We start from the raw sequence: 23768 nt of genomic DNA on the forward strand, positions 1-23768 counted from the left end.
GTTTACTGCCGGGTTCCAAGTCGCTCGATTGAAGCAAGCTCTCGGATCTGTCTCCGGAACTCCCGTAAAATTATATCTCAATTGATTGTTCTTTTGTACGTCTATTACACGAGACACTTTCTTCGCTGGCATCTTCTGTATTCTTCTCTCTGGGGCCTTCGAGATCCCCATGAGTGGCGTCACGTCACTTATCCCCTGTCTGATCACGGTCTGGGAGAGTCGTACTCTGCCCGTGTCGTCGATCGTTCCATAGGGTGCAGTCACCCCGGAACCTGGCGCATTCTTGTTGGCGACCAGTCGTCCAGCTGTCTCTATCAGCTTCCTCACCGTTTGTTCCACGACGGGGTCACCCAAGGTGTCACTAGGGTCCGGGATTGTCACTCGATCTGTCGCTGTCGGGAGTCGTGTCTCCGTTGTCTGACTCATTTCTCGAGGCGTCAAGAGCTCCATCGGGGACTGCCCACGAGGAATACTCCTTGCAGGTATCACTTTCTCCACGGCCGTTGTCAACGCCATCTGTTCCGATCGCTCTTTGTAGTCCTGCCTCAAGCGCTCAATTTCTTGACCCTGCTTTTTGTTGCAGTCTTCGAACAATCTTTTGAGAGAGCCCCGTTTCTCCACCTCATCACTCTCATGTTCGGGCGGTCTAGTACTACCCTCTCTCCATATGCTGCCATCAACAGGACTTCCGTGGGGCGGTCCCCACGGTTGTCATGCCCCAAGATGTTGATCAGGGCGGTCAGCAACATGACTACCTCTGGGTCCTCCAGAGCGAAATCTCGATCCATTAGCCGACGATAGATCGCATCTATCATCGGTCCTACATATGCCTCTGCCAGGTCCATCAATTCATCCAAGTTGAAATTATCCATTCTGTTATCCAAGTTCGATTCGATTTGATTTGATTTCAAAGTTTTGACTCAAGTGAGCAATTAAAAGATCAATCAGGATCTAGAAAAGAAGTCACAAATATCACACTTGTCAGTTTCACTTTAACATATATCGTTAAAATTTACTTAAAAACAGTTCAGATTAAAAGATATTTATCCTAAAATTTATTAAAATCAATCGGTCTCTAAAATTTTGGAATTTGACCAAAGATTGGACAGTCCAAACTTTGGATCTATTCCTAAGATCGTCATTCAGTTGTTCATGGTCACTAACCCCTTCTTACCCACGATCTTAATAACCTAACACATAACATAACATAACACACATATCACACATTACATACAACTTAGTCTTTAGCCTAACACACTCTCGCACGTCACTCAGCCTATACTTAAGTAATATTTACTTGTAATATGTAAATTTACTTGTATATTAGTATCAGAGAATATCACGTGTAAAAGCGCGTACAATTCCCGAGGATGCAGTCGTCCTCTGTTTTGATCGTACACTGGAAGCGAGAGCTCCTTCACGTCCATTTCCACGAGGAAGTCCCTCAGCCTCGTCAAGGACAAGACTAGGTTCTCTGGGTCCACGTGCTGCTTCTCCGTCGCCCTCGTTACCAAGAAGCATAAGTATTTTCCCGGTATCTGTGACGCCGCCGGAGGTAAGGCCGCTACGCCCCCTATCCCTGGTCTTTGCTTCCAAAGGAATTCCACGTTTTTGTATTCTCTCTTAAAATCTGCCGCTAACGCTATCCTAAAACTCATGTCTGCCGTGATTGCTATCGCACATGTTCTATTTGTGAGTATGCAATCACTGTGTGTTAGTATTATGTTACTTGAAAATTCATTTGGTAAGTTAAAATATGACTCAACTACCCTCCCTATTTCAGGTTTCTTAGGTTCTTCGCCTGTTTCTGCTTCTAAGTCTCCTGTTTCTCTTGCTACTTTTAATTTTTTTATTATCAAGTTTTCAGTGTGAATAAGTCCTACCCCCCCCCCCCCCCCCCCCCTCCCCGGACAAAAATATCCATCGACGTCCCCGTCGATCGCATACCGGGTATCAAGTCGAGGTTAGAAGCTGGATGAGTAGTTGTCCTTCCTGGGCCGCCCAGGAAGGATCATATCGTTCGGTCTTGATGTATTTCATGCTTTCACGATCTACGTCTTGAATCGTGACGCTGGTCTCCTCTGGGTCCGACGTCATTTCGTTCAGCCATTCCAAGACACGCAGGTTCGTCAAGTCTTGTTCAAATGACTGCTGTTGCTCGTCGTCGAATTCTACCTCGGGTTTCGACCGGTCGTCGACCCACACATCGTCGTGATCATCGACTATGTCAATGTCTTGTGACACAGTTATTTCTTCTAGCCCCACCACTTCTTCCACTATCTTCTTCAGATCTATCCTATCCACTACAAAGTCGTCACCGTAAGTATTATATTTCTTTCTTGGTCTTGTCCCGTCCTTCTGACGAGTCTGTATCGTGAACGGAAGATCCGGTTCCAGATTCTTGGGAATCTCTATCTGTTCGGGATCCTGCCAATCCTCCTCTGAGTAGGGTAAGGTTTCATCGTCCGCTTCGATCACCTCGTTTGGATCCCGGTTCAGCGGTGAATCCGTTCCTTCCTCCACGACTTCGTTTCCATCGTTCTTCTCCCTGGTGCCCTTCTCGTTGACCAAACAAGCAGGATCCATCATTAGATAATCCCCTTCTTCCATGTCTGCAGGTATACACCAGTCTTCTGTCGATGGATTGTGTGGTTTGATGTTCTCATAGTGGGCGGCTCGGCCAGTACTCAGTCTATAAAAGCGTCCCTCCTGGTGCACCTCTGTAATCATGAAGGGTCCCTTCCACTTTTTAGGAGCTTTTTCGTCCCTTTCGGTGGTATAACGTTCTGAAATACCCAGACGTAGTCTCCCACCGAAAAAGCTTTTGCACCAGCTGCTTTCTTGTCAAAATTTTTCCTCTGCCTTGCCTGTGCTTGCTGAGTATTTCGTCTACACAAATCGTTCAACTCCTGTTGGCGTCTGATCACATCCCTCACGTAGACCTGTGGAGACGTTTCTCTTCCCTCATACTCTGGGTAGAAGAAGGTTAAGGGTAAAGACTTCTCGTGTTCAGTTAGCATCATGTGTGGACTGACTCCGGTGGTGGAGTGTTGCGTGCTGTTATATGCTCCCATCACCTGCGGAAGGTATCTGTCCCAATCGGTCATGTACCTGGAACAATATACTCTCAGCATCGACACTAAAGTCCTATTCTGTCTTTCGACTAAGCCATTCGTCTGGGGATGGTATGTCGTGGAGTGAGCCTGAGCAACCTGTGAGCGTCTCATAAGCTCTTTCGTAAACTCTCCTACGAAAGCTGTTCCATTATCTGATTGAAACGTCATTGGACAACCAGGTCTCGCTATCCACGTATTGATCAGGTGGTCGCATGTCTCTTCCGCCGAGGCAGTTATGCAGGGCACGGCCTCTGCATATTTCGTAAAATGATCTATCATGACCAACACCTGATTATAACCACTGTCTGTCATGCATATCTTTTGGTGATCTATCTGCACCACCTCATTGAATTCAGACGACTCGATCGATTGTAAAGGAAATCGAAACTTCCTTGGATCCTTGACCTGTTGGCATGACAGACATGCTGTTACCCACTTCTCGCATGCCTTTTTCATCCCAGACCACTCAAAGCGCTTCAGGATCCTCTGATATACTTTGTCGATCCCCTGATGGCCCATCTGATCATGTGACCTGAATACTAGTTCTGTCTGATAGAGTTGCGGTAACACTATCGCGTTATACTTGTATAGGACTCTGTCTTCCTCTCTTCTTTTGCACGCCACAATCCCGTCCTTGTTCAAATATAATCTCCATTCCTTCTGCATGAAGTACTGTCTCAGTATGCGATAACTTCCTCGAGGTCCCCTTTATCCGGAGAACCATTCTCGATCCACCTTTTCAGGTTGCTTGTCATGCGATCATTTCTCTGCGCCCTTAGAAGATCCGAGAGTATGTATCTCGCCTTTAAGTACGTCTTCTTGACCCTCATCTGACTATTCAGCTCGTTGGGCTGGTGTGTGTCTTCTTCCACCTTAACGCACCAAATCTTCGCCAACGGCTGTGTTTCTTGTTTAAACGGCTGAAGATCAGTCCTGACTACTTCTTTCTGCGGCAACAGACTTATCGAACGTTTCGATACCGCTATTGTCTCCAAATCATCCGCTGCGTTGTCAAAGACTCTTTCGCTTGGTATAAGGTAGCGATCGCTGTCAGGATCCTGGTACACCTCTCTGTCCAGATCCCTTGCCCGAGTTTCCACTAGTAGTGTGTGGATCGCTAGTTCGGACAGTTCTGATCCCGAGCTCGAGTTCCTGTCTGAATAGGTGTCCATTCCTGAGTTTCGGGACTTGTCATCTGTTGAAGAGGTTGTGATGGAGTCTGCACGCTCCTCCAGATCATGCTGTGCTTTCTTTGCATCCATCTGAACTCCACGGACAAAACCTTGTTCTCTAGGTCCATTTCTCATCAGGAATTTTTTCATCTATCTCAGACTCCCCGGACAAACTTTCTTGTCCCGGGTGTTGATCTTGTGCTCGCTGGCTCTTCTCATCATTCGTCTCCCCGGACAAAACAATCTTGCAGCAGGTTTTGTTCTACCTTCTCTCCTTTTTTATCCTGGTCCACAAAGGTGACGGTTTTCCTTCGCGTACTGCTTCCCTGTTCTTTCCGTTCGTAAGAAGTACTGGTTAAAATCTCGTGGGGTATTGAGGATACTAGTTGCTGAACTATTGTCCTACAATCCCTCTCGTTTTCTTTGTGTTGTCGTCTGGACGACATGATCTTCACCTTCTCACTGACTGATAGCGATGCCACTGCTGCTGTCCACTCGGGGTCATCTCTGGTCACTTCTCTTTCTAACAATCCACCCGCAATTTTTCGAAATCTCCCTCACCTATTCTCCCTTTTACATGTTCTATCTCTGGCAAAACCAGTTTGTCAGATTATAGTTTATATGACGAGGAGTGTTCCGGAAAGTTCGAGCAGCTTGATAAGCCGTCGTCCGTTTCGGATTTCATTGAAAACAATTTATGAATAGATTTTAATTCATTAATCTTCTTTAAAATTTTATCTTTATTGGCATGATAAGACAGTCTTTCACACTATGTTTCCTCAAGTTTTGTGTCTCCTCATAGTCGGTCCTCATCGGCAAAGCGTAACCAAGCTTTTTTCCACGCTGGATTGAAACCGTGGTGTCCAGTGTGTTCAATAACACACTGACACACAGTCCGTTTCGCGTTACCGAGAAGCTCCGGCCTAAAATCACCGATTTCTGACTATTTGGATTCGGTAATAAGCAAACCTGTTTACTATCACTTAACGAATTCAAATTTCTCATTCTAAAAATTGCCACCACAGCTTGTCCTGGCTGTAGTTTTACTTTTCTATCTAAAAACATTGGTACCTTGTTTTCGTCTGTTATTATCCTATTAATTGGTTTCTTAACATACTTGCGGTCCGGGTTTCTAATCCGTATCAGACCGTTGTTCAAGTCAATCATCACGTCAAAATTCCGGACAAAATCTCTGCCCAAGATGAATTGGTCGGCGTCGTCTAAATTCTCTACTACCAGGAAGCTCATCCATAGATCTCGTCCTCCCATGTGGAGAACTGTTATCGGCGTTCTTCCGGCTACGTAAATCGCTCCTCGATTGGCGGCGGCCAGTCGGAGATTTGTTGGAATAAGATCTTCCCTCGTGAAGCCCATTCTTTCCCAAGTTTTTATCGGCATCACACTCACTACCGCTCATGTGTCCAGAAGCCCTGTGACTCCGATTTTCCTTCCGTTGGTGTCGAGCAGATGTGCGGTCCCATCTGCTTCATACCCAATGTGTATTGCATCTTGTTCCATCATGGCGTCATGGCCTATCCTGCGGACTTTGAGTTCCTCCTCACCCAAATAGATCTGCCCCATTTGGTCACTATCTGTTGTTACATAAGTCCTAGTGTAGATACTGATTCCATCCACGTTCAGCGTCACTTGATACGTCCCATAGACCTCCAGGTAGCGTCCATGAAGTTTCTTCATGCGAGCGCCACCCGTTGTTAGTAGTGCTCGCACAGCTCTCGACTCAGTGCGTGGCTCCACCTGCCTCAGATAATCTGCATATGTGACCAAATGCATCAAAGTGAACTCGGATGGTTCACTCAGATTTCTGATTACCTGATGTCCGGCCACTGAGATTATCGACTGTATCTTGCTTCCTTGTGGCACCATGCCGAACCTCTGACCGGAGATCACATTAAGTTTCATGCTCAAACTGCTTGGTGCTTTAGTCTCCTCGACCTCCGTTGCTTCGAAGGTGTTCAGTTGCTCCTGTAGTTTCTCATTCTCCAGTTCGAGTTTCACTTTTTGTTTGATCTCTTTCGTCACCAGTTCCTGCTGTACTCTATTTAGAGCATCCCTCGCGGCTGTCCTATGATCAATCTTGAAGTCATCGGCCGCAGTTGCTGGTTCTGGTTCACGTGTCTCTTCAGTTACCGCTTGCATTTTCTTCGCCGCCAGCTCTTGAGGTTTGTCTTTTCTGCGTGCCTCCGCTTCACTCAACAGGCGAGCCTTGCTGGCTTTCACTCCTGACAAAGCTTCTTCATGCCTTGGATGCTTGATGTCTGCCACTGCATCCCAGAATTGCGGACAGTCTGATTTAAAATGACCTTCCAAGTTGCAAAAGAAACAACTCGGGCCGAATTTTGCAATTACTCCTCTCATGAAATCCTCAGGGTCCAATTCTGATGCATTTTTGTCCTCGAGGCTAAAGCCTATTGCTTTCATGCCTTGTTTGTAAGTTGGGCATGCTGACACATGATGGTCCGTTGAACCGCAATTGGCACAAGAGCGTCTCTTGTCCATATCATCCCTCGGTTTGTACCAGTTGTTCCCTTGGTTTGCTGGTCCGTTGTTAAAATTGCCATAATTTTTCTTATAGTATCCAGATCTCGAAGGAGGTTTCAACAAAAGATATTCTTTTGACTTGAGTCTCAACTCCTCTGGTGTTGGCGCATTGGTTGATAGTGGTGTGTAATGCGTTGCCAGCATTGTCCGAAGTTCATCATTCTTCACACCATCAATGAATTTTGAGGCTACTGCCAGGTTCATCCTTCGGTTTGACTCATCCGGTTGGCTGCGTCTTCTCAGCATTTCCAAGTCATCTAGAAACTTGTCTATCGTTTCATCCTCTCGTTGCCTCCGTTTCTCGAAGCGCATCATCGCCTGGTGCCCCTGCACCCCTGATCCAAAACAGTATAACAAGATTTCGAAGATTTTCTCAGCTGTGTCACGCTGATATTGCTTCTTGGCCATGACACAGTTCAGGGCTGTCGCTTCCAAGTTAATGGTGAGCGCACTGCATTCCTGTCTTTCCGACAAGTCCTCTTCCTCGAAATGCAGTTTCATTACCTCTTTCCAGGTATCAATACAGCCATCAGATTCGTCTATTTAGCATCTTGGTTTCTTGAAGACTCTTCTGGACTTCTCACTGCGTTCATTGGTTCTGGATAACCTTGTAAGGAATGTCTCCAAAGACCTGTTTAGGGGTTCAAAGGCTGTGGCCATTGCCGTAGCATCCCTTGAGTGTCCCGCCTGACTGTCCTCACACCTTGTCAAAGGCTCTGTATGCGGTATCCGTGCAATCCGAATCGCCGTGAGTGTTTCCCCCTTGGCCCACATGACTCCTCCCCGGGCTCGCATGTCCTCTGTTACCGGAATCACTTCTCCCAGTCGCATGTGTGCCTTGCGTTGGTCGTTCATTAGAGGTCTGACTGTTCCCCGTTGAACTTGCTCTACTGTCCGGGCCCCATGTTCTATTACCCCTTGTGGCATAGCCTGTTGAACTGCCCCTGCCTCTAGTGGATCCATATGTGCTCCTCTTTTGATGGTAATTGAAGTTCACCTTCGGCTCCCTGCTGGGACCTCCCGAGTTCGGTTCCCCTTCTTTTGGTCCACTCTTGCTGCTTAGTAGCCCGTCCAACCTATCCATGATAGCCTGAGTTCGCCTCTCCATCATCGCGTCTATCTTTGTGTCAAGAGTCCCAAGAGACTGCTCCTGCTGAATTCTTAACTTCTCCATGTCGTCTCTTAAGCGTAACTCTCTCTGTTCCGCTTCTCTTGTCATTCGCGACAAGTTCTTCGCTATATGCTCGTCCGCTCTTTCTTTCAAGCGTTTTTCGCTCCAACCAACTTCTTGTCTATTGCGGTTTATTTCTTCCCGCAGACTTTCTCTTTCAATGTGAACTGCTCTTTCTGGTTCACTCATTCTTATGGACATCTGTTCATTTTGTTCTCCTAAACTGTCCACTATGTTGTTCAAGGCTTCTTCTAGTGCTGCCCCGTTATCCACGAGTGGCGTCACTAATAGCGGTGTAACCCTGTCGGTCCCAGGTAGCTTCGTGCTGGTCGATATTCGGGCCTTGACTCCCTGCCTCGTCGTCTTTTCATTATCCACCTCAGGACCCGCCAATATGTTGCCTAGCCCTCTGTTTCTACTCTCCCCAGTTTGCGGCTCTGAATTTGTCATAATCGCGAAGCCTCTCGAACGGCCCGGTGTGTTTACCTCTTTGCTTATCGTTCTCACCACACCAAATTTGTCCATGGTTCCAGTCTCTCTTTCGACGTATGCCTCATTCTCCTGGGTCGAACTATTGAGGCTGACTTGAGACCCAAAGTCCACTTGCTCTTCTTCGTCGTCCTCCTCCTTCTGGGATTCACCTTAATTTCCTGTGCCCACTCCCATGGTGAATGGAAAGATGTTTCCTAAGGTGTTCTTCATTCTTTCTGAGAACGATGATGACGTTGTTTGTTTCTCAGTCCCGCCTGCCATCATAGTGTTGTCTGTTGGAGATCTTCTAGTTGCCGCTATTTCAGTTGAGATGTCGGACAGTTCCGACATCTCTTCTCGATCCAATGTCCCGGTGGAAGTGGCAAAATCATGGCCTTGTTCTACCGGAGTAGATTCACTCGCCAGCCTTCTGCCTCTCCGTTCCAGTCCATGTACTTGCTGGTTGTCATTTTTGGCCTGGTCCGTATTGACCTCCACTTCTAACATTTCTTGTCTCTCTTCTGAGGTCTTCTGACTCCTCGTTTCAACCATTCTGCCTGGAACCGTCTCCCCTTTGTCGGTCCGGGCTCGTCTGATCCAATCCACAAAAGGGTCGGTCATTGTTTTTCTTTGCTTTTTAGGTATGAATTTCCTAGAGCTATTACCTCGTTTAGGTATATTTGACTTGCCTAGACTCATTCTTAATTTGTCACTTCTTAATGCCTATACACTTAATTCGATTGCTACTGACCTTATAGTTTGACTACCAATAATAATGACACAACACAATATATTTCAGAAGATTCTGTAAAATAGTGACCACGAATCCCCGTATGCTATCAGAGTACAGTTTGTATATAATATATTCACACTAACCGATTATCGGTCGTAAGATTTGAGAACTAGCACAATATGATGTTATCAGTCATTTTAAAAGATAGTGTACTCACTACCCAATCAAGCACAGTTTATGTAGATTTGCAGTTTATGCAGTTTATGCAGTATATGGAGAAATCAAAAACAAAAAGAAAAAATATAATATATAATGACAGAATATGAATACCTCTATGAAAAAAAAACGTATGTGTATTGTACTTTTAGTCGGTCGCAGTACAATAGTCGACCTTGTTTTTTTTTTTAAAGAAAAAGCTTTCCCTGCTTGGTGCTGCATCAAACAGACAAAACTTTCAAGGCAGTAATTTTCTCAAGTGGGCGTCTATTGCACCCACCGAGTACTGTGTTACCTATCTGCCTTCGGACTTCCCGAGCTAGACCTACTACAATCCTCAGGGCAGTCATTTTTCACAAAAACGTATTGGGTTTCAATCCACACCAATGAATTACGTTCTTTTTAGTTTAGACTTAGTGTCGCGAATATCCGAGTTCGGACCTGTTTTGTTTTGGTCTGGTTTTTATTGAAAGGCAAGTTACCAGTGCAGTCACTGATTCCTAGCCTGTCTGCTAATAACCTAATACCTCTCACTTTAGTCTTTCTTCCGTTTACCTAAGTCCTTTAATAAAATATTACCCCTCCGGATTGGAAAAAATAGGACCCTTCCGGACTCACAAAATTTAGTCCCCTCCGGATTGGGACCCATCTGAGTTAGTAAATATAAGACCCCTCCGGATTGGGACCCCTCCGAATTAGCAAATATAAGACCCCTCCTAATTCGGAAAAAAAATATTTTTTTGACCCCTCCGGATTGGGAGCCCTCTGGTTTTGTAAAAGTAGCTTTTCGGAGATTTCCTTCTTTCAACCTATACCCCTCCGGATACGTTCTCCGATGCAATTTTGCTTTTTCAATTAACTAGGAAGGGTATGTAATGCTTTCCTAGACCCTTCCGGATTGAAGTTAAGCCTCTTATTTGACAATTCACGCTAACGGTGAAGGGTCTTATCGCTAGCCTAACTTCGGCTCGATTAAGGTTTTCCTGGACCTTTAGCCTTCCCTTTTCGTCTAGAACAGCCTAAAGTTACTTTATTCAACCGCTATTACCTTTTGGTAGGGGTGTAAGGGCTTTTTTTTAAAAAAATTTATAAAACGTGAACGGTCTACCCTCCCAAATTGGTGAATTTGCTAAAAACAATCTCAAAAACTTTTCACGCTTATTTTTTCGAATAATTTTTGTTCCTATTGGTAAGCTCAGCTAATTTCTGATCTATTGATACAAAGATCAACTCGATATGCCCAGTAGTTCCAAAGTTATTAACCAAAACGTCTTTTTTCTAAAGTCAAAAAATTTGTCTCTTATAGGTTCCGCCTAACTCTTTCCGCAATTCTGTTCTTTTCGACCTGAAAATTATTGATCCGAGCTCAAAAGGCCTACACTCGTCTAGTTTGATGCAAAAAACCCGATCTAAAACGCTTTAGTTGAAAAAATTTGAGAAAAACTATGCTACCTGTACCCCTCCGGATTGATGAATCCACCAAATCAAACACGTTAAGTTCGATTTCTCTGCGACCCGGAAGGCTTTCGGGAAGCGGGTTTTAAAAATTGTAGATTCACTAGTGGAAGTTGTCCGAACAATTATTTTTACTGTTCTAACTCAAAAATTTTAAAAAATTTTCTGAATTTATAGTGTTTCGTTTTCTCAAAAATCACGAAAATTCGGTTTTTGGTTCCAAAATAGTTCCAACCACTTCCCAACTAAACTTAACCGGTTCTATCTATTATGGTAGTGCAGTTACGATGTAACACACTACTTTAGCGCTTTTTTCCGTTTCAAAAAATATCGATATCTCAAAAATCGCGACTTGTGGGGTATTCAAAATATCGCTATTTTGACCCTAAAAACCGGTCTGCTTTCTGTGTTTTTCACTGAAAAACGATATAGCAGTATTAATATAGGCTATACAAGTAATATTATTTTTAATACTATACCCCTACGGGTTTGTTCAATATCCGAATCAAGGTGCTTAACTCGGATATTCGCAGTTCGGTGAAGGGTCACTACAGTGCAGCACTGTCGAGCCCCCCACAGATTACTATCTTACTTTTTGTACCAAAAGGGATACAAAACTGGTTAACGATACCCAACAGTCGATTGTTGTTGTCGTTGAGCCTCTTCTTGATGCTCCTTGTACTGCTTGCCGGATCAGTCGTCTCCCAAGACCCCTCCGGATTGAGCGCAAATCAGCTGACCCTTCCGGATTGAACGCAATTTATCATTAACGTGCTTAAATGCTCAAATAACCCTACAGTACAAGCCTCACAAATGGGCTACAAAATTGATCGTAACAATCCTGACTGATATAAATGCCTGTAAGAACAATATATCTATCAACAACAAACGGGAGGGTCGGATCACATCTTGTCTGGGGGGATGATTTCTACTGATTTTTTACTTTTGTACTGTTTTTGGTTTTTTCGGTTATTATTTTATGTTTTTTGTTTTTCTTGGGTACTATACTACTTTTTGTTTGGTTTTATATATATCTTTAAGTGTTTTTGGTCACAAATCCCTCAGCGAACGACGGGACCGCGAATCCCCCCAACCTTCCTGGTTCGTGAATTTTCGGTCTTAACTAGGTTAAAAAGCTATTCACGGTAATCCGGAAGGCTTCCGCGTTCCGAACTACCCTTCCGCCCCGGCGGTTTAGGCCTATTAAGGGCGTTAATGTGAGCATCCGCTCGGCCCGGAGTGCTCGTTAACGGTTCTGCCGGTCATGATGTTAAAAAAAGAATAACACCCAGGAGCGCCATAAAAACATCTATGTAACATTCGCCCGGAAGATACATATCGACGGAAACTAAAACTAAGTCCTAAGACGACTGGCTAACGTCTAAACAGAGCTTTTCTTGTTTTTAACCGACTCTACCAAGCCAGTATTTTCGGTGGTCTTTCTAACATCGGGTCGACAAAAAAACATTACTGTTTCGGCTTCGGTCAAAACACTCAAATTAACTTAATTACATGCAGAAGTAGTGAGCTCATGGCTGGGTCTCAGTATCTCCAGACCACGAGATCACTCCTAAAATCAGGGCTACTACTACTTATTGAATTATTATTGTTTTTGTTCAGTAGTTAAAAATCATCATCTCCATCGAAGATGGATCAACAGTTTCCCCCAACTCCTAGCTTCTCATCCTAGCAAAATGAATTCAGATGTTAATTAAATTCAACTCAGGACATGACAGGGAAGCTAAAAATTATATAAGTTAATAAAAGTTCCAGTCCGGAGACCCCTCCGGATTCCTGAATCCGGGGAAATAAGGCCCTTATTCTCCTTCCGGAAGGCTGGTTTTCCACCCTTCACCGTTGTTTGCAACGGCCTTGCAACTATTGCAGCGACACAATAGTTGCAACTCGGAGCGGTCTCTGCTACTTCTGCAATTCGTTGTTGTTTTTCAAGCACAAGTCTCGTTGTTCACGCTATCGCAACTAATGTTGTTGTGTTTTTCTTCCGGTTTTCTGCCAAAATGGCCGTTTCTGACGTTTCTCAGAAATATGACGTCATTCTTCGAAAATTTAAAAATTTGAAACACCAGAATATTCTAGCCTTCACCGTTTGGCCAATCGTTCCAATAACGCTCTTATTCCTTCAAAATCGCCAATTCGGAAGGTTCGCTGCTAAAAACTCGAATCTGCTGGATCTGCATTTTAGTCCATTCTGGTCGAATGTCACAATTCTCGAGTTGCTTACTGATTTAGTTACTCCAATTCTTGAGTGTGCTGATATGTGAGTACCCAATTTAGTTTTCTCGTGTGTTTTATGATTGTTATGTTGAGGTAAGAAGAGTTTTAGGTTGATCCATCTGAAATGGATCAAAGTTCCATTGTCTAATAAAAAGTAACTGTGGAGATTGTTCCGACCCTGTTTTTAACGGCATTCGTGTATTTTGGGCATTTTGAGACCTAAGTATGCGGACGTTCTTGTTTTCTAGAGTGGGGGGTATTTTGGTAGTGGCCTTCAAGCTGTAACGGGTTTTTAGTCTCATGTCGCAAGCGAACCGAATTGGCTCCGACCTTTTTGAGGTAGAAAAACACGAGAGATAGTGTCCCTGACTCTTGAGCCAATGGTTATAGGGCCTATTAATATGTGAATTTAACATCTCAATGAGACAAAAAGTGGAAAAAAGAGTTTTTATTCAGTTCCACTTCCATTATCGGTACCGCTCATGGATCAAGTGTCAACCTGTAAACTTCCTTGACTTTTTGCTGGATTGTTATGTGTTGTGAGAAACCGACACAAGTGTCAAGGTGCATATCTGAGATAATCACACAACTGCAGTACTTGCAACTACATGTCTCATCGTCCGCAGATTCGTAACAGCGCTCTTTATGACATAAAACATGATGAAAACCGTTGCTGTAAAAAATACCTCTTTCTTTCCTGTGCGCAGGACTACAGTTTTGTAAGCCCAAAAAGTCATTATTGAACAAAAAATGCAAAATTTTGTGTGTTCTGCTATAATTACTTATTCCGATCCATTTCTTGAAATAAAACCCAGCCAGTTTGGTAAAGTGTTCGTCTCTCTTTCCTTCTGTGATAACACATCGCTGAAAACATCGAGAGCGTAAGAAGCAGATGAAAATATGACGCTCTCATAGAGTCTAACCGAGGACTCAGAACAAATTTTTCTGAGTTGGACTTTGGATTGTATAGAGCAAGAGGCAGCATAGGCTTTTTTCTTGAGATGTTTCAGGTGCTTGGAACCTGTCAATTTAGTGGATAGCACTATGCCTAAGTATTCAAACGAATCCTTGAATTCGATTTCTGTGTTGTTGAAAAATAATTGGTCGGTCCTGGCCAGCCTTCCGCCATTTCTGTGTTTCACCACCTTAATTTTGCCAACATTCACTTTGAGACTGTGTAACTTTTTTTTTCCACTTTTTGTCTCATTGAGATGTTGAATTCACATATTATTATTGTTATAGGGCCTATTCTTCTTAAGCCTCATATGTGACCGAAGTAGGCGACTGTTACATTAACTTTTTATCGCAAGTGTTTATGTGTAACTTTGTATCGAAAGTGATGCGAAGCTCAGGCTCGCCTCTGTGTGTAACTTTCTATTTCGTCAATTTTGCTATCTTAATTCAGAAATAATGTCTGCAGAAACCGAGGGAGAAGAAAAGGCCTTCAGCGCTGTAACGGAGCGAAACGAGGAATTAGAGGCTGGTGTAAATGAAGATGACGACGAAGAAGAAATTGAAGACATTTGCTCTCAAGTTGCTGACCTGCTAGCAGAAGCTGGAACTTCATCAGAAGCAAATGTTCGAGTCGATAGGTTAAGGAAAGCTAGTGCACTCATTCTGACTGGAGACGTTACGATGCTTGATAACTTCCTTGAAGAAATGATTGCTTTCAAAAGTGACAGAGCAGCTGAAGTAATTTCGTATATTGTGAACTATTATTACTGAGCAGTTCACATTAATAATTTTCAGACTGAGTTAATTTATGTGGACCTTGGATGGTTTTTAGGTGCGGAGGTTTGTTGCTGAGTTCATAGAGGACTCCACAAAAATTGACGTCAATCTGTTAACGACTTTCTTGCCCCTTGTGGCGTTGTTTCTTGGAGACACAAATTCGGGTACTAACCACATATAGTTTAAGAAAATACTTGTGGAATTCTGTTAACGTTGAATGGCTCCAAGAATTTGCTTGATTGATTCGAGTTTAATTTGGATGTCTTGCGAAATCGCATTACTGTATTAGACTCGCATTACTGTATTAAAACTTGGTTCGTCCCCTGTTATTACGAAAAAAGGTAGTTTATCTATTATAATGAAATTTCGGATCAATTGAGCAATCTCCGCCCCCCTCCCCATTCTCGTTTGGGGGGGCTAGATAGTCCAATAGGTACTTGAGACATGTTTATAACCACTTGGAAATAGTTTGAATGGTATAAACCAGATTCTCCAACGAATTTGGAACGCTAAAATTTGCAATATCAAAGCTCCAAAATTACATTCTCAGTGAAAAAGAATTAGTAAAACTGAGGCTAATAAAGTTACTTTTTTCTGTCCTAAAAGGAAAAAAGCTATTGCGTACATTATTAAGGTGCTGCGGTGAACAGTTTTTGATATTCAGATACAACGCTAGAGCATCAACCCTGGTAAAATGCTTTCCTCGATGAGGCAATGGTCCGCAAACAAAAGTTTGCAAAAAAATATTTTCTCTATTTCGATTTTCTCTTTTAAATTTTTTCTCGATACTCATATAAAATAATTTTCAGTCGGTCAATTGATTGCGTACTACGAACACATCAACCACCTACTTGCGTTTGCTGAAGTCTTTTTGTAGCGTTTTACCGTTTTTGATTGGGGGAGATTCCTCAATTGGTCATTATGGTGGGAGATTGATCCAAATTTTCAAGCATAAAGTTTTCAATTCTTTGTTAAGGAGTGATTAAGCGTGCCATTTTGTGCCATGCGCAGCTGTACAAGGTCACTTTGAGATGGATTGCTGGTATCAAGGGAACTGTTGACGAGAAAACGCGCATCATTTGGAACACTGTTGTCACAATGAAGGTATAGCATCAAATTCTAACGTTTTTTGCTGGAAGTAGTAATCAATTTTTTTTCTGACCAAATGGAATGAAATTGTTAGCCAGAATCTTCTATCAATTAGAATTGATTTTATTTTTCAACTCTTGTTAAATGTTTATTGGCCATGTTTCAGATTATTGTTCTTGCGATAAGCAAGGGTATTGCAATCGGGTACTAAGCTCTTTTCCCGTTATGGACTTTCTTCACAAGATTTCGCACGTTAAAATGTTACTCGTATTTCAAATTGCGTAAAATAAATTCCAAAGCAATTAACTGTTCAGAGCTTCTGGCTTAGAGGTAACCACCTGCTTGAGACGACAAAGGCTTGTAGTTCGAAACCGGCCGCGACCTGTTAGTTTTTTTTTGTAAACACTAAATTTTTTGCTTTTCAGGACTATTATCTGTCTGTTTAATGCTCATTTCTTAGCCTCAGTGGTGGAGTTTTAGAGTTACATGATTTTTTGTGCGGAATTTGAGTTTTTTAAATTATTTTAAGAAGATTTTTTAAAAAAAAAATTGTACAAAAGAAAAGTTATTTTTCTAGAATTTTTTTGCTCCGTTGATTAATTAGCAGGAATCACTGCGCATGACATTATTATGCTGGCATGTTTTTCATTAGCCCCCGCTCCTGATCAGTTCAGGACCAACAGTGGGGAGGGAAATGTCATCCATTTTGCCGCAGCCAGTCCCCTCTTGAGGAGGTATATGACACTGCACTGGGACCCACCAACCGTGAGCGAAGTGGGATTCGAACGCATGACCTTCGTGTTGAGAGAATTGTGCCTAAACCACTCGATTAGCATCTTTTGCCAAACAGACTTGATTATACACAACTTGTCCAACAAAATCACTGAATAATTTTTATCAAATCTGCAATTTCGTCCAACCAATAGACATATATTTTGAGCATGTTGGCTTGAGAAATACCCTTTCTATTTAATATTTGTTTCTTATTGAGAGTCACTGAACTTACAGAGGTCTAGAAGCTTTTTTTATTTGTTGTTTTTGCAGTCTTCGCACAAGCGAGCTTGTGAGCGTTAGCGTATTAGTACAAACCGTTTTTTTCATACATGACCCGCAATTAAATGTGTTCATTAGAAGTGCTAACTAATTTGGTCGCACTTTTGCGATACTCACGATCTGTAGCATAGGACATTTCATGGCGTCTGTTCTCAGCTTTATTCATGACTAGTGTTTGTGATTTATTAAGCGTCCGTGATTGTGTGAGTGTCATAATGTCTATGTTACAGATCAAATCCGAGACGTAGCCGAATTTTTACTATTTGGAGGCTTATTTCTAGTTTTTCCTTTTGCTCTTTATAGAGCAGCTTTTTGTCGTGTTCTCGCTAGTGTTTGCGACGCGAATCTTTGCCACTGTGTCGAAACTTGTTTTTTTCCTGAGTTATTTTTTTTCTTGATTTGTTACGCCTGCGATTAGCAAGCGTTATCAAACTGGAGTACAGACTTTTTTCAGGTTAGCAACTTGTGTAACAGACTCACTTGTATCTTGGTGCATAATGAATCCAAAGTTCTATCCTGGAGGTAACGAATATGCGTGGGGCAGCAAAGGTCCTGGGTTCTAATCCCGTTTTTTTTTCAAACGGAAACATTCTATTTCAAATAACAATTGTCGGTCAACTTTTTGTCTTGTTATCTGTTTTCGCCGTAGTTGTCACATTTGGAAACCGTTTTTTTGGTGCGCATTATTTTTTTGATGTTACTTTTAGTGTTTTCAGTTGCTTTTATTTACTCCTACAATTTATAATGTTTCTTACCTTGACTTCGTATCTCTTTTGTTTTTGTAGCGTTATCAAATCGGAGTGTAGACGTTTTCTTTTTCGGATTAACAACTAGTTTAATAAAATCAATTGCTCTCATGCTGATGGCTGCTGACAAGCTCAAATCCTGGTTGCAATGTTTATTACTGGGAAGGTTTTTAGAATTAAATTGACTTTTTATCGGCTCCATTAGTTTCGTCCCGGCTCCAACTTTTGTCGGCTTACTTGCCGGATATATTAAATTTTTTTAAATATTTTTTCTAAATTGCTTGCTTTTTAATAAATTCAAACTCAAGGTGAGTTTTTAAGGTTGAATCAAAACAACTGGTTGTGGGAAGTGCCACTGCATGATCAACTAAGCCCATTTTTTAACTCAAAAGTTAGGGCCGCCGGAAAGAACAAAAGTTTGATTTTTTAAAACATTTTTTGATTCGTTTTGATCTTTCTCGAAAACTGCCAGCACAAGTTTGAAATATTTGGTGTAATCCAAAGAACGGTTTGTTGGAAAGTTGACTGAGTTTTTGATTTTTTGACCGTTTTTTGAACTTTTTTGTTTCTTAAAAACTGCACTCCCAAATCGGAGTTTTTACGTTAAATCAAGACAACCTTATGTGGAAAGGGGCCCTGCATAATCAAGTACGCTCACTGTTTTCTGACACAAATTTTAGGGCGCTCGGAAAAAAACAATAATTATTTTGTTTCCCGTTTTTTGAAACTAATTGACTTTTATCGAAAACTACCCTCTCTAATATGAGTTTTTGCGTTCAATTGAAATAACAGGTTGTGTGAATCTCTTCTGTATTAGCGGCTATGGTTCTCGAAAAAGTTAAATTTTTGACCATTTTTTGGAAACTATTTTTACTATTCCCGAAAACTACTCTGCCAATTTTTATTAGGTTTGTTTGGTCAATCGAGACAAAGTTAAATTTATCAAAAACACTTAAAAAGTTATCAAAAAACACCTACCTCCAGCTTTAGTTTGGCCCCTAGTTATCTTTTATTGAGACATACAAAGCCTTTTGCTTCTTGTTTTTTTTCAAAATTTAATTTTTTTTTGTGCTGGATCGTAAGTGGTGCGAAGCTCCGCTTCCCCTTTGTGCTGAAATTTTTGTTTTTCATAATGGAAAACTATTTCCAAGTTCTTGGAAAAATTTAAGTTTTTCTCAGAAACTTCTAGTGATTTTTAAAATTAGGTATCAATTGAAGGACCTCCTACTCCCCTGTAAGCCTGTATAATCCCCTAGAGTCTCTTATTACTTGACCCCTCTGTCCACAGCCTTTGAAAAAGTCTAAGGTCCCCCTTTTTTTGTTTTCTTGATAAATACCCTCTCAAACCTGAGTTATGGTTTCAACGCATGCAACGGTTTGGAAAAGCTCCCTGCATGAGCGGCTACGCCCAATTTTTTTTTACACTTAAATTTACGGCCCTCAGAATAGTCAAATTTTTAATTTTTGACCTTTTTTTAGTTTTTTTTTGAGTATTTTGGAAAACTACCCTGTCATATTATACATTTTGGGTTCATTTCAAAAAACGAGTTGTGGGAAGCTAATTTGCTTATGCGACTACTCCAAATTTTTTCTAATACCAAAAGTTATGGACCTCTGAAAAGTCAAAAATTGGTTTGGATAATCCTTTCTGCTTTTGAATTTGAACAATCAAATTTGAGATGAAAAGTTTAATTGAAAAAACCGGTTGCGAAAATCAAATTAATCGTGCCGCATGAGTATAGCAAATTCATTCAAGATCAAACACATACCTCCAGCTTTAACTGGGACCCTAGTTGTTTTAATCTAGACTTACGAAAGTTTTGCTTCACCTAGTTTTTTTTTTCAACATTAAAAAAAATTTTCCGGCTTATGTTTTTTGTATGTTGTATTGCAGGTGGGCGAAGCTCCGCTTTGCCTCTATTTTAAAGCTTACTTTTGTCCTTTTTGGCTTGTGGTTGCGAAGTGCAGCTTCGCCTCTGCGTTTGAAAGATTCGACCGATACATATAATTAGCTGATGTATCCTGCCAAATGTTATAGTGAACTGAACTATTGGCTTTAGGACCAGATCTTTCGGCTGTTGGAGTCAACCAACCAGGGTATTCGAAGCCACGTGATCAAGTTCATGGAGCACATTGCCCTTTCTCTCTCACACAAGAGTCCGGACTCGGAGGCGTGTAGGGCCAATGACCTAGATGTATCTCTGGATCTCATCAAGTGAGTCGTTAATCCTTACCTCTGCTTGATGGGACTGTTGAAGGCCGAAATTTGAACCGTTTAGTGGCAGATTGTACTGTATAATGCAATGGCGATTGTCGTAAAAATTGAAAAATTGCCATAAGATGCCGCTCAGTGAATGATTTTAATGCTTTTTTAACGGCAGCGATCAGGTTGCTTAACATGTTTTCCTCAAAGTGAATATTAGTCCTGACACTAAAAAGAAATAGTGTCAAACCGCGAAAAAGTAAATTTGAGCCTGAACAACTGAAGACTTCCTGAAAAAAAAACAGAAATCATCGCGACCTATTTAAGAGTCTAAACTACGTTCATTGACTCTTTACACTTGCGAAGCAAAGTGTATTGTATTAGTATGAATTTTCTTGTTTTTTCCCAACCTGAGTCGCAAATAAAAGTGCTACTTTTGGTGGCACTTTTGAATCGATAGTCTGCGGTAGCAGTATAATATCATATGTGCTTTGACATTTGGATAGTAAAAAGTTAATAAGTTAGAAGAAAAAAATATTAATTCATCAAATGAACCGAAAAAAGTCATTTGTTTCAAACAGCAGTAAAATGATGAAAAGGTCGATTTCAGAGAATTTTCAACTCAATGTATCTCGCAAGTTGTTAGAAATTCAAAATTTATACATAGTTTGGCTTTATGCTTTCCATGTTATTGCATGCAAAAGTGTATCTTTTGGTATTTGGTGCTACTTTTGCTGGATGGAATCGGCAATATTTAGCATATGTAGCTGCGTTATTGGTGGCTAGTTTTTGGGGGTTTTTAGGCATCCGTGGCTGAGTGGTTAGTGCGTGAGACTCAAATTTGCTAGGTCGCAGATTCGAATCCGAAACGTAGCCGAGTTTTTGCTAATTCGAGGTTTATTTCTACTTTTTCTTATTTCACATGATAGAGTTGCTTTGTAGTCGTGTTCTCGCTAGCGTTGGCGAAGCGCAGCTTCCCCTCTGTGTAAACACTTGAATCTACTATTAAAGTTGATAACAGCACTATAAATTCCCTAATGTGGCAAATAAGCCGACAAAACATAAGCAGACAAACGAAAGTCCGATAATTCAATTTTTCCCGAACATTTCTTTCTTTATCAAACACAAAATGAGACGTAAGTCGCTCAGTCAAAACTACATCTACAAAAACTTGAGTGGCTGAAGTATCGTTTTCTATTTGATAGCTTACAATACAATGTTTTTGTTATATAGCTCTGCTTCGAGTCTCTACCGGACCTTGTTTTTTTCTGGATGTATGTATGAAAAAGAAAGAAATGTTCGGGAAAAATTGAATTGCTGGACTTTCGTTAGTCTGCTTATGTTTTGTTTTATTTGCCACCTCGGGGATTTTTCTTGTGCTGATATCAATTTTTATTATAGATTCAAGTGTTTAAGAGTCAATGAACGTAGTTTAGACTTTTATATAGGTCACGATGATTTCTGTGTTTTTTCTTCAGAAAGTCTTAAATTTTTCAGGCTCAAATTTACTTTTTCGCGATTTGACTTATTATTTCTTTTTAAGTTTAGTTTATTTCCTTTTTTGTTAAAAAGAAGGCAGACTCCACTATCGAACAGCAAAAGTGTAAAGTAACCAAAAACGTGCTCGTTTTCTAGTTTCCAACATGGAATTAAGTTTTCAGATTTCCCAGAGAAATAACAATTTTACTTATTGATCCACTTTTCTCAAATTGGGTTAATTTTATCGAAAAAGAACTAATCATAAACTAGTCTACAAATTCAAAGCACTCTAAGGTTATCCCAATTTTTTTGGCGAAATTCAAAAGCTACGATTTTTTGAAAAAAACCTTTTTTTTTGGTGACTTGCGTTCATTGACAGTGAAATTTACAGCCCTGACGTTTATTTTCCTTGATTTTCCTCGACTTTTTTTTTAATAAATTAAAAGCTTTTTTTCCGCCTTTAATAGTTTCGGTTTGTGTTTAATTGGCATAGTCACCTCATTTTGTCAACAAATGATTGCAATTTTTTGGCAAAAATTGATTGATTTTTTGAAATTCAAGTAATTTGTTGCTAGATTTCCTCAGTCTTTTTTAATTACACAGTTTATGCTTTTTTTTCTTGCTGATCATTGATTGTCTACCCACTTGTCGTTGGCTAGTACCAGCTCTGTTACTACTAAAAGCCTAATTAATACTGTTAGTTGGGTATTTCGATTTTTTTTCCAAAATTACTTTCTTCAAATTTTTTTTATACATGATTTTGTTATTTCCGTCTGTTTTTATTCGCTAGCTTGCAATGCAAGTTTTCAAACCATCTCTGCATACAACTCTGCCTCTGTTTAAAACTGTATCTGATTTTTTCCTCAAATTTTTTGTTGCTGTTGTGACCGATGTGAGGAGATGGTTTGAAAGTTTTTTGAAATGGTTAGTTATGCTTCAAAAATAAGACTAAAAGTCAAAATCGAAGTTGTACTCGACATAGAAAACTTCTTGCTAAATTTTAAAATATAATTCAAAGCGCTAGAAATATGATGTATCACTCAACCCTATTGGACGCTTAGCTGGTTGCACCTGATTTCGCGTGGAAAATTGATAAAAAACTAAAAGACACCCGAAGACCAAATTTCTTTCCTTTTACAGTGGTAGTACCAAAAAAGTTATGAAGTTTTCTTAAGCTTGCGCTTAGCAAGTGTTATAAAATTGGAATATAGACTTGTAAAATAACATAATCACGTCATATCACTCGACCAGCAGCTCTTTTTCTGAGCATTTTTCTATTTTAAACTCATTTTCTATTCCGAATTTGTTTTTTTTTCTATGTTGGTTATAAATTTTTTAACATAGATTTTACTATTTACTATAAAGAAAGTTACCACTCACTGACATTGCATAAGCAACTACACAATGCTTGAAGTTTTCTCCATATTCAGGTCCAATCACTCGTACCTGAGGTACTCCGACTTGAAACTGGAGGGATCCAAAATCATCCAGGTGTTCCTGACTCTAGCCACTTCCCCGCAAGTGAGTTGCAGCAACCTGCTGGTGGCAGTGAACTCATTGGTGTCCATTGCGAGGCAGAGACCTCTCTACTTGTCTCCTGTCATTCAGAGTCTGGAAAGTGTCCATGTGAATCTACCGCCGACTTTGTCCAAGGCACAGGTGAGTCATAGTTTCAGACAATAAAATACAAAAACCCGTTTGGAAGAATCTCAAATTATACAGCGATTTCTTCAATTACGAGTTTTCAATGATATTGCGTCAAAATTAAAGCTTGTTAAGGTTTCTTTGCATCACATGTTGACTCGAATAGGTTCGGTAGTTTTTTTTTTAATTAATTTACAGCAATACCTAGAGCTGAATTCAACGATTTTAAAGCGCGTTGACACATAGAACATTTGTTTTTCATTGATGTGAATATTGAAATGGTGGTTGTTTTCAGGTGTCTAGTGTGCGTAAGAACCTGAAACTGCAACTGAGTCAGATTGTGAAACACGCGGCAGTGGCACCCTTCATCTCTCAGATCTCGACTCTGTTGACGGACTTGGGAGCTACTCACAGTGAGCTTAACAAGATGATTCCGAAGGCCATCCGAGAACAGGCTGCTAAAATGAAGAAGGAAAAGGAGGAACAGCAGCTGATAAAACCAACCAGCAAAAAGGTTTGCATAGTGAAAATAGTGAATAGGAAAATTGGTATTAATAAGGTATTTGATACCCTGTGGCGTGAGCAAAAAGTTGTCTGGGGGTAAGGGGGAATTGTTTTCTCGGTTGGCCAATTTGATTTTCCGAGCGCTCCAAAAATACTATGACGACCCTATTTGTTTGAAAAAAAACAGGCTT

The 23768-nt window shown here is 41.0% G+C and overlaps 2 protein-coding genes across 2 annotated transcripts in view; both read left to right on the plus strand.

The window, feature by feature from the left end:
* The window catches only part of LOC134853869 (uncharacterized), a 224251-nt gene that overhangs the window by 119429 nt on the left and 81054 nt on the right, over nt 1-23768 (plus strand). The window lies entirely within an intron of this gene.
* LOC134854020 (symplekin-like) overlaps nt 14538-23768 on the plus strand; it is a 30135-nt gene continuing 20904 nt past the window's right edge. Inside the window, exons 1-6 of the mRNA XM_063870083.1 lie at nt 14538-14820; nt 14915-15023; nt 15836-15963; nt 19808-19962; nt 22860-23088; nt 23369-23587. Of these exons, the coding sequence (XP_063726153.1) occupies nt 14539-14820; nt 14915-15023; nt 15836-15963; nt 19808-19962; nt 22860-23088; nt 23369-23587 (1122 nt within the window). The 5' untranslated portion in view covers nt 14538. The remainder of the gene's footprint in view (nt 14821-14914; nt 15024-15835; nt 15964-19807; nt 19963-22859; nt 23089-23368; nt 23588-23768) is intronic.

The sequence above is a fragment of the Symsagittifera roscoffensis genome, chromosome 9 (genome assembly GCF_963678635.1).
Source record: "Symsagittifera roscoffensis chromosome 9, txSymRosc1.1, whole genome shotgun sequence".
In the NCBI taxonomy this organism is placed as follows: Eukaryota; Metazoa; Xenacoelomorpha; order Acoela; family Convolutidae; genus Symsagittifera; species Symsagittifera roscoffensis.